The 11,579-nt window shown below is 46.9% G+C and overlaps 1 protein-coding gene across 2 annotated transcripts in view; it reads right to left on the minus strand.

The window, feature by feature from the left end:
• Positions 1-9,887, minus strand: part of GTF2F2 (general transcription factor IIF subunit 2) — a 98,534-nt gene extending 88,647 nt beyond the window's left edge. The window contains exons 1-4 of one of the 2 annotated variants that reach the window (XM_054973684.1): positions 9,730-9,887; positions 8,764-8,837; positions 6,019-6,037; positions 139-283 (exon numbers count right to left, since the gene is read on the minus strand). In XM_054973684.1, the coding sequence (XP_054829659.1) occupies positions 139-283; positions 6,019-6,037; positions 8,764-8,837; positions 9,730-9,795 (304 nt within the window). In that variant the 5' untranslated portion in view covers positions 9,796-9,887. The remainder of the gene's footprint in view (positions 1-138; positions 284-6,018; positions 6,038-8,763; positions 8,838-9,729) is intronic. The other variant, XM_054973683.1, reaches the window with a different exon arrangement.
• Between the last annotated feature and the right edge of the window lie 1,692 nt (positions 9,888-11,579).

Below are 11,579 nucleotides of genomic sequence, written 5' to 3' on the forward strand. Positions count from 1 at the left end.
ATAAATTAATCAAGAAACAACCAACAGCAATGAGCGACACACACAAGAGCCCGTCAGAGAGAGCTTGGAGGCCTAATTCCACTTTAGGCAGCCTTTAAATCATCAGGTTTTGCACTCAACCCTTTCAGTATAACTTACCTATAGAGCTCTCCGTAAACACAGTTAATGTTTGTCCTCCCACATTTTGCAAGAGAAACGGATGTTCTCTGGGTGCGCTGACAGAAGTTGGCTTCCCACCAATATCATCGATGTTAGCAAGGTCTTCATTCAAGGTGAAAGACACCTGACAACCACAAATGGCATTAAATATTTTTTACAAAAACAATTTTCCAACAGTTTGCAATAATTTAGGAAGGAAAAATAAAATGAAAGCCTGTGGGGTGGACCCAGAGGTCAATTTCTGCCAGTAAAATGGGCAAGGGGTAATTTTAATCGATAACACCCTACTATTTTTAATTTTTAAAAAATTTATTTTAATGAAAAGATTAAAATCCCATTGAAAGGAAGAAAAAATAGTAAAAGAAAATACATGCATGTTGAGGCATTTTCAGTTTTTTTCTATGACACATACATCATTACAAACAATATACTTGTAGTATTACTAATGTAAGTACTTAACCAATTCTATATATTTCCCCCTTTTGTTTAAGTTTTCCCAAATTTATCTTCTTATAAATCCACAAATCATCACTTCATTTTTTTCTGTTTTCCGCAGAAAGTCAGTAAGGGGTTTTATCTCCAATCAAAGCTGTAAGTTTAGCCATCACAGCTAACTCCAGCATTGTCTCGATCCAGTCATCTACTGAAGGCAGTACTGTACTTTTTTCCACCTTTGTGCTTATAAAAATCTTGCTGCTGTTACACATAATAAGAAGGTACCAAAATTATTTTCCAACTGTTTGTCCGTAAGTCCCAACAAAGAGGCTTCTGGTTTAAGTTGTATGTTAACCTTCAAAATGTTCTGTATTACCATGTGGATTTGTGATCAGTTTTTTTTGCTTTATGACAGGTCCACCAAAGGTGACAAAATGTCCCTTCATGTTGTTCACATTTCCAACATTTATTTGAGAAACCTTTGGCCATTTTAGCTAGTTTATCTGGAGACATATACCACCGATACATCATTTCATAAAAATGTTCTTTGAGTGTGTGTCAGAGACTGCCAAGTCAGATCTCAAGTAACTTCACTGCATGAGACCAAGGAGGCACGAGTGAGAGCTTGAATGATGATCAGCAGTACCGCACTGCAGACATTTCCTGACAGGAACAACTGCCCCCTCCCCCTGTCATGCATTAAACCCTTCAAGCACAACCCACTCTACTCCCCCCCACCCTCCACTAAGTTTTCAAAACAACTTAGAACAGAAGTATTTAGGCCAACAGAAATTGGGAGGGGGGAACCTGGGAAAATAAAAGCCTTTATGCCCAACTAGTGTGGATTCAGGAGAGGGAGCTCCCCAAATCAGACACCACAACTGAGAAGGGAGGCTCAGCACCAGGGGGGGGGGCTTCCAGGGGAGCAGGCAGCTCCTCTTCAGGCCCCTGCTGCTCCCAAGCCACTAGAGCTTTGTCAGCAACACCCAGCCCTTTGAATTGTGCTCAAAAGTGAATTCGTAGATGTGGTGGTGGAGAGCACCCTCAAAGCACAGTTGACTTACGGCAACCCCTGCTGAGGTTTTCATGGCAAGAAATTAACAGAGGGGGGGGGGGTCGCCACTGCCTGCCTTTGCAACCCTGGTCTTTGTAGGGTCTCCCATCCAGTAAGTATCCAAGGTCGACCCTGCTTAGCTGCGGAGATCTTACGAGATCAGGCTCTCCTGGGCTATCCAGGTTAGGGGAAATTAATAAGCAGGACGGGAGTCTTTTAATACTTGCAAGATCAGTCACAGCCAGGATGGCAAACGAAGCAACTGACAAGGCCTTCTGTGGGGGGACACAGATTTAATAGCTCCTTCTAAGCTGGATAAATATCAGGGTTTTTTTTTTAAACTTAAAAATCATTTTTTTAAATTTAAATTGGGTTTTGTTTGTTAAAATGCTTTCTAAGGAAAAATCTATCTAAAGATAGTTTTCTGTTTAAAATACGTTACAGTCCAAAAGTTTTTCATCATGAAGTAAGGATTAATTTTTAATTACGTAGTATAAGACTGTATATTTATTTAACGTTTAAAATAATTGTGTAAATAATTCTATTAAGTCATTCATTAGAGCCCCAATGTCATGGTCTCCCAGAGGTTTCTGTAGAATTATTTTGGGCAGTTTTTCTGTCTAGAAGGTACCATCACAGTCGCTTGGTTTTGCAGTTCTCCAAATTGTGAACTTGTGTTTGCAGACAGCAAGCCTCCTAATAGCAAAAATGTTTTAAAATAAACATACAAAGTTGAGAGAGATGCCTCAATCCTATTGTTTCTCTGCTATTCTATGTACACAGAATCAACTTCTTCCCTCTAAGACTAAGTTTCAAGAAGTTCAATGAATAATTTGGGGTGGAAGAGATCTGGATAAGGAGACGTTAAGCGCTGCATGCAGGGAGGGAGGGGTAAGTGGTATAAATGCAGGTGAAACTTTTGAGCAGAAAACTCCAGCGGTCTTAAGATCTTTGTGAGTGTATCATATTATTATCTCCCTTGAAGAGAAAACATAATGGTAGCAGGCCATAAAAGCAACAAAGTTTGGGAATATTTTTCATTAACCATGTTAGTTAACAAACCTGGATGTAAGCAAATATATAACGTTATTGTTTTAGTTTAAAAAATTCACATTGTTATTGTTAATTATTTTCTCCCTTCCAGTAAAGTACAGCAGAAAAGCTGTCCAAATATGAATCGTTAACCCAATGAAACTAGAGTTCATCTCACAATGACTTCATAATCATCTGTTTCAAATGGTAAATAACCAATCATTACTTTTCTAATATAATTGCAAAACTAACCGGAGAAATTATTGTTTGAAACATGAAACCTTCATCTGGGTTGCAAAAATTAAGGTTGCAGCAACCAGCAAGAATGAACCATTATGTATAGAAACTACGATTTAAATGGAGTCTTGCTGACTAGCGATTTAAATTGTGGTTTAAATCAATTTGACTTAAATCAAACCCCCACCAGCAGCACCTTCGATCAGAGAGCATTCGAGGAGGAGCCCAGCCCCATCCAGCCTGGCTGAGCCCCAGCCCTGCCTGCCCGTACTGCCAACCGGAAGCTCCCCCCTGCCTTCCTCACAGAGACTCAAGGCAGACGCGGCAGCACACCTGGCTCTGCTGCCCAACGAAAGGGATCGTTCATCACGAAAGAACACCAAGGTGGGCCGAGAAGCTGGGAAGGGCTGGGGGAGAGGAACGGCCCTCAGGGGAAAAGGCTCCTGGCAGGGAGACGCACTTCGCATTTATTACAAATGGGGCCTTTTTAGCAGGCCAAGGACCCCCCCCCCAACAAGTGTTAAGGAACTGCCTGCATTCCTCATCCTCATTCATTTCAACTGAGGCCCAGTGTGTGAAACCCCATCTCTTCTCCACACCACTTCCCCCCGACCTCTGCAGCCTCCTTGGCCTACCAGTCTTCAAACCACTTTATGCAGAATTTCCGAACGCTTTTTCCTTTCCTCTCATTTTCTCAGTTAACCATTTCTCCCTTAGGTCTCTGCCCTCTTTTGTTCTGATTTTTGTAAAGGCTGTTTAATAACACCCGCACATGCTCCCGGCCCCGATGCAATGAAGTCACTTTGGGGAAGTGACATCATCGTGCCAGGAGCAGGCAGGCTCCCACACTGTGTGTGGGGCCAATTCAGCCCGTTGGGGGCCAAAATCAGCCCCTGTGAAGCATGGGAGCATGCCCACCGCTGGGCACGATGGCATCGCTTCTGGAAGTAACGTGGTCACACTTGCCCGGGAGGTTTCTTCCCCCCCAGTCCCGTTCTCCGTGCCTCCTGCCAGCCCTTTTCTCAGCATCCTGGATGCTGCCGCCATGTTCAGATCGGCTCAGGCGTGCACGTTTGATCGGTCGCTTGGCAGACAAGGGGTGGGCAGCTTCCCGCCTGTTACAGCTTTCACACAGCTCTTCTCTTCCATCTACCGCCTAAGAACATCTTTCTTCAGTTTATCAGGAGGGGAGGGGCTATGGCTCAGCGGCAGCACAGCAGCTGCTTAACAGGCAGGAGGTTTGATTCTAGGCACCTCCAGGTAAAAGGACCACCTTCAGGTAGCACATGAGGTGAAAGACCTGTACCTGTGACTCATGGAATTAATAGTTTGGTTTGGTATAAGGTAGCTTCATAAATCCAAATAAACCTATTGTTAAATTTTAATTCAGTAAATATTTATTCTGCAATAAATCTGTCAGGTGTCACAGAACATTCCATTTATAAGGAAGGAGAGGAACTGTATCGGTCCCATTTGAATGCATCCTAGCATTGTGTCACAGAGGCCAGATCATGACAATGAATAAGCACTACGCATTTAATATTGAAAAAATTAAAATTATACCCCAGAAAGGTTATTTTCTATTGGCCTGTGTTGTGCTCATTGATTGGGGGGGGGGGGGGGATTGTTCCTTGCATGGAATGACAAAGTGCCTTGACTCAGCCCTGACTTAGTCTCAGATGGGTAGCCACATTCATCAATAGTGGCACAACAAAATTCAAATCCAAGAGCACCAGAGAAACCAACAACAATTTTCAGAATAGAAGCTTTCATAAATTAACACTCAAGAGCTTTTTGAAAATTTTCTTGGTCTCTAAGGAGCTACTAGACTCAGCTTACTCCAGCCCATGTTTGTACTTCTACACGTCATCTCTGATGTAACTCATTCTTCTTAAGATCACTAGATTCATGCCTCTCCTTACTCTGTCTCAAGCTATTTTATTTATCTTCTTTCTAACTCATCATCTCCTTCTTAGTCAAGTGTAGGGGTGTGCAATTTGGGTTTCCAATTTAGAATAAATACCCGAATCAGACTCAATTTGTAAAGCATGCTGGCACTGATTCAGAAATGCCGAATCAAAGCTTCCTGAAGTGATTCAGGCCCCTGCGGGCCAGCTGACATTTAAAGGGCCCTTTCCTTACTGCTTTGTGGCAGGGAAAGGGCCCTTTTGGCGCTTCAATTGGCCCGTGTGGGGAAATCCCCCCCCCACCAACCAGGTGGCATTTAAAGGGCCCTTACCCTGCCTCTTGTGCAGCAGGCAAAGGGCCCTTTTGGCGCTTCAGTTTTTCAGCTTTTCTTCTTTTTTTCTGGGAAAAGATGGAGCTCAGCGGGTTGGCCACACGGGGTAACTCTTGGCGGGAGGTGGTGCCCCTGGTGCCACATGTGCACGTGCAAAGTGCACACCTGCTCCCAGGGCCAATGACGTCACTTTGGGTAAGCTTCGGGGGGAGTTTTTAAAAGTTTAAACTGCGCTTGGCGAAAGTGGTCACATGGCACCGAGTGGCACAGTGGGCAATCTCAACTCCCCTCTGTCTGGAGATCAGGGGGCGAGGCCACCAGCCATGTGACCATTTTCAAAAGGTTCCGGAACTCCGTTCCACCGCGTTCCAGCTGAAAAAAAGCCCTGTGTATTTCTAGTAATTTTCTTGCTGCAAGATGTGTCTATTCTCCATCCCTCTTCCCCTGGACCTTTCCACACTCTCTGATACAATCAGCCAATTCTCCTTTCTTCTAAATTATCTTGTTTTGCAGGTACTATTTTTTCCCTATGATTCAGTAATCTCTGTCTAGCATGGAGCCATGCCCCCTCGCCTCCTGAAGACGCACTGATTTACCTGATTCCCTTTGCCAATTATTCTCTCCCTAATCTGTCCCATTTATACATTTAAATTGCAAGAATCTGGATAAGGCATGTCTTATTTTAAATTATTGTACAGTGCCTAGCAATTTTAGGCACTTTATAAATAGTAATGTTACATTTGACTAACAATAAACATCACAATTTCTTCTTTTCTAATTACCTTGTACATTAAGAGATTTTTATCTAATGAACTGGTATACTCCAATAAACTTCTACAGTACTTGCATTTTATTTACTTACTTCTGTTCTTCCTTGATTCCTGTAAAAGAAAGAAAGGATACAATGTTTTAATGTTCATAAAGAATTGACATCATTATTGAAAGCCACCTCCTTAAGAAGTCAGAGAACTGGGCTACAAGCAGGGCTCATTTTGAGGGGGAACGCGCAGGAACGCAGTTCCGGCAGTTATCCAAAAAGGTCACATGTCAGGTGGCCCAGCCCACCTGCTTTTTGGCCATTTGGGGCCGGTTTCGGCCTGGATTGGGGCCGAAACGGCCCAATTCGGGCCCAAAATGGCCAGGATCAGGCCCAAAACAGCCAGGATCATACCTCTGATGGGTGGTGGATCACTCTCCCGCTCAGCAGCAGCCCAATCCTAACAATTTTGGGCCCCTTTTTGCCATTTTCGGTCTAATTCTAGCCCTGAATGGCCAGGATTCGGTCCAAAACAGCCAGGATAAGTGATGTCAGGGGGTGGGGCATATGCAAATGAGTTGTGCCGATGAGTTATGCTAATAAGTTCCTGCAGCTCTTTTTCTACGAAATGACCCCTGGCTACAAGTGATTTAAAACATTAAAAACAAATGTAAACTGCCAAATGACAGAAGCAAATTTATAAAGAATAATAAATTTAACATAATATTGGGAGAGGTTAAGATCTGGTAAATGGGGTGGACTTGGAATCAAACTATTATCAGGAATATAATAGTAGTGGAAAACAAAAACAAGGTATTTTGGGTTGCATAGACAGAGACTCAAATGACAAAACAGGATGTAGCGGAACTGCCCTACTCAGTGTCATGCCGAACAGAATTAGTCACAGCTTTGGATGGGTATCAACCAGAAAAAAACCTCAGAGAGCGCAACATGGAATGCACGGCATGCAAGTAGCATTGCCAGCTCCAGGTTGGGAAATTCCCCAAGATTGGGCAGTGGAGCCACGGGAGGACAGAGTTTAGGATGGGTGTCAGGCCTACTGTCCACAGTAACTCCATATTGTATTCAAATGTTTTCTCATGCAGTAGTTTTCCAGCGTTTTCTATCTTCAGGTTCTCCAAGAGCCAGCTGCGTTCCCAGAGAGGCTGGAGGGCCTTATCTACTAAGACTAGACATCGACCTTGGAAGAACGTCCCTCGCCTAGCCTTCCCAGGCAAAAACTGTAGCCTAGTGAGGGGGGGGGGGGGAAGTCTGGAGGAAAGTTTGGTATCTTGCTCTCTGTAACTAACACGTCATTCTCAACAAAGCTTCATGGTCAGCCAGAAGCTTTCAAGCCTTTGGATTAATTATGGACACCTGTACTCTGAAAATAATCTTTCAATAAAATCCTTTGAGCTAAGAAACCTTGATTTTCTTGTAACCAAGGAGTGGGAGATGAAATCAAAGTAACTGGAATTCCATAAACTGACAATGGGGAGGAAGCTCAGCAGGCATAGAGTCCACCCTCCAAAGCAGCCATTTTCTCCAGGGGAACTGACAGACTGTAGTCCGGAAAACAGTTGTAACTCCAGGGTATCTCTTAGAGGGTGACAACCCTACACAGGAGGAAAGACAAAGGAACCGGGAATACTTAGAAAAGATTTACCAGGGCTACAACAGCCCCTCACTTCCTGATCACAAGGGGAATTGGAGGGGCATGTATCCAGTCACACAGTTCCCTCAACAGAATAGCATTTCCATTTGCAGAAGAGAGGGCAATTACTTCCAAGGGTTTCCCTCCAACGAAAGACCCTCACTTTGCCCATTATGTTTGTTCCTGAAGTTCTAAGGTCCTCAAGGAACAAACCTTCTGGGAGCTCAGTAGACTGTAGCAGGGGGGGGAAGCAGGAAAGTCAACTCTGTGAATAGTCAGAACTTCCTTAAGGAAACAGGGGCATACAGAACAAACAGTCAGCGTTACATATAACTAGTGTGGCTGGATCATAAAATGTTCTGTGGTAAGGGAGATGCTTGCCTGGGAGAAAGCCCCACTGAATACATTTTCTTAGGATTGCTTTTATAATCACAAAAAATCCCAAACCAGTATCTTAATGGTGATGACTGACCTCACTGTGTTGATAAAAAAAATCCACAAGAGACAGGTGTTCAATATGAGAACTTTAAAAGGAAGGTAGGACTTTGGAAATAGACGGGGAAAGCAGTATTTTGATGGTACTTCAGGTTGCTGAAGCAACCCAAAATAACTCTGGACATTGTGTGCACGCACACACACAGAGGAGGCAAAGGAGAATGTAGGAAGTATGGAAGAGAGCTAGAATGGGGGTGGGTGGGGATGCTGCCTGGGGAAAACGAGGCTGGAGGAGTGAAGAAAGTAGAAAAAAGGAGATGCAGGAGGAGAGACAAGGGCCAGGGCAGCCGGGATATTAATTGTTTAAATACAGATGCACCACAAGCTCTGCCATTCACAAGCAGCCCAAGCGATTACAAGCAAGGATAAACAGAACATTCAGAACAAAAACATTGTTTTAAAATAAATCAGCAATAGAAGTACGTGCTAAAAATGGACAGGTAAACTTCAGCAGGAGAAAAGCCTGAAGCTTCTCACCAAAAGAGACTACTGTGGATGCCCAGCTCCACAACCCGTCAGACAGCCATGGACACAGGCCAGGGCGCCCTCTTCCCTCACACCTGAGGGTACCTACAGGAGGAGGTATTCGCAGACATGGGCGGGGCCTTGAAAGGAATGGGGCCAGAGCACCTTCCAAATACTCTTCAAAAGCAGTTACAGAGACATTTTGTGCAGAGGAAGAGAAAACATTAACCGCTCACTTGCTAATTCTTAGCTTTCCTACTTCGCCTCTTCCTGAAGCTTTATTCCACTGCTGAGACAAATATTTTGGCACCTAAAAGAAATGGAAAAAGATACAGTAATGTATGCAATAAATTCTCTCTCTCTAGCAAAAAAACCCAAAACCCTTCCATCACGAGATGGAAGAAAACACAACCAAATTTTAAAAATTACAGCTTTAGTACGAACTGAAACAGAAGATCATTATCACAACAGCCTCACAGGCGACGTGTGAATAGTGGGCTGTCCCTACGAATGAAACAGAAACTCTGCCTGCCCGGCTCGATCCAGCACAGGCTTCCGCCCTCTCCCAAACAGCCACTTCCCCTGCCGGGAAAGGTCATTCCCGGGATCCGGGGGAGGAAGGAGGGGTCGGAGGGCCACAGGCGGGAAGGGGCACGATGCCGCCGCCCCCCCCTCCTCCTCCTCCCCCCCCCCAGCCAGAGAAACGGCGCGGGAGGGAGAGCCGAGAGGGGCCGCTTCAACGCCCGCCTCCCCCCCCACGTGCCCATCCCCCCCCCGGCTGGGAGGGGGGGGGCGGCAGGAGCGGCGCCGCTCGCACGAAACCACCGCGGGAGGCCTCGCAGCGAGGCCGAGGCCGGGCCCCGCCGCCCCGCCCCGCCCCGCCCCGCCCCGCCCCAGGAGCTGCCCGGAGGGGCCTGCAGGCCTCGCCTCGACCCGCCGCCGCCGCCGCGCCGCCGCCGCCGCCCCCCTGGCCGGGCAGGGCCCGCCCCGAGCGCTCTCCCTTCTCCCCGCAGGCCCTTCTGCGCCCGCCTGAGGCGGGAGAGGGCGGCGGCGGCGGCGGCGGGGCGCCCACAGGCTAGGCTGGGCCGGGCCCGCCCGCGGAGCCCAGCGCGCGTCCCCCGGCCCGGCCCGGCCCGGCCCCCCGAGGCTGCGTCCCGCGGCGGAGCTCTTCGGCCCCCGGAGGGGCGCGGCGCGGCGCTGACCTTGACCAGCCACATGCCGGTGTTCTGCTTGGCGCCGGTCAGGTCGAGCTCCCCCTTGTCGCTCATGGCGGCGGCGGCGAGCCCGGCCTGGGCAGCGACGCTCCCCGCTACGGCAGCCGCCGGCGCCCAAACGCCTCCGCCCGCCTCGCGAAGCCCGGGAAGGGGAGGGGCGGGGCGGGGCCTGCAAGGGGGCGTGGTCTCCTGGCCGCCGCCGAGGGGTGGTTCGACTCCCGCGCCGGCCGAGAGCTCCGCAGGCGGCCGTGGGCCAGCCCCTCCCCTCTGCCCTCCCCGGCTGCGTTGTGGGGACGACGACGACGACGACGACTCTGAGCGCGGCGCTAACCCGTCCAGAAGGCGGGGGCGGGGGGGGGGCCGTATAAGGGCAGTGATGCGCGTCACCGTCTTGTCTGGCTGGAGCTTAAGTTTGTTAGCTTCTCCAAGCCGCAGTTCAGGATTTCCACTGACCTCCCCCCCTCAGCCGTAAGAAGAAATTGTGCATAATGCACAGCCACAAAGGAACTCGAAAAGATCCTTAAGAATAAGGAAGTGTTGCTGGGGTCCAAGATCAAGGAAATGCATAATGTGGTATTCCCCACCATCATGTATGGTTATGAACGTTAGACAGTGAAGAAAGCCGACAGGAAGAAAATTGATTCATTCAAGTGTGGTGCTGGAGGAGAGTTTTGCAGATACCACGGATAGCTAGAAACCAAAAAAAGTGGGTTCTAGATCAAATCTCCCTAGAAGCTAAAATGAGTGAGGCTGTTGTACTTTGGTCACATCATGAGAAGGCAAGATTCACTGCAGGGGGATGCTATGAAAAGTTGGAGGCAGTCGGGAAAGACGCAGCATGAGATGGATCAACTCAATAAAAGCAGCCCTGGCCTTCTGTATGCAAGACCTGAGCAAGGCTGTCAATGACGGGACATTTTGGAGGGGGATACATTCATTCGATTGTCATAAGTTGTAAGCAACGTCATGGCACATAACACTAACACGCACACACACACACACACAAAATGCATGTATGCTCTTAGGTGGTAGAAAGGTGCTTGAGTGCTAAAAAACTAGGAGATTTCAGTAAGGCTTTTGATTAGGTTCCACATAATATCTTTGTTCACAAGTTGGTAAAATGTGGTTTGGATCCTATTACTGTTAGGTGGATCTGTAATTGGTTGACAGGTAATATTCAAAGAGCGCTTGTAAATGGTTCCTCATCCTCTTGGAGAGAAGTGACAAGTGGAGTGCCTCAGGGATCGGTCCAGGGACCTGTTCTGTTCAACATTTTTATAGATAACATAGAAAGTCCTCCTTTCTAGCTTTGCTTCTCCATCCCGCAATGTTCCAAGAGATAATTTTTATGGTGGCAGGTGGAAGAGCAGTTGTATGCCAGTCTATTGTAGAAAGCAGGTTGATAGAATTATTCACATCGTGACATACACAGCCGTTGACTGTAACACCATAGAGATCAGATGTTTGCCAAGGTTGTTGCTGGGTTGTTTTGGTCGCCACATTTAAGAGAGTATTATTTACCTCTAAAGCAGGGGTATGTATCTCAGCTTGGACTGATAGCGTGGATTACTCATGGAGTCCTGTTGAGAGATCTTGGTGGTGTTCGCTGGAGATGGTGGTGGAGCAGATACACAGCCAGGTGCCTCCGAGATGTTCTCTCGGAGGCACAGCATTTTTATAAATGACTTGGATGAAGGAACAGAGGGGATATGTATTAAATATGCAGATAATACTAAAGTGGGAGAGGAAGTAAATATAGTAAAAGACAGCCAAAATACAGGTTAAATGTAAAGTTCTGTATTAGGTAGGAAAAATCAAAGGCATAATTATAGGATGGG

Source organism: Eublepharis macularius, chromosome 3 (genome assembly GCF_028583425.1).
Source record: "Eublepharis macularius isolate TG4126 chromosome 3, MPM_Emac_v1.0, whole genome shotgun sequence".
In the NCBI taxonomy this organism is placed as follows: Eukaryota; Metazoa; Chordata; class Lepidosauria; order Squamata; family Eublepharidae; genus Eublepharis; species Eublepharis macularius.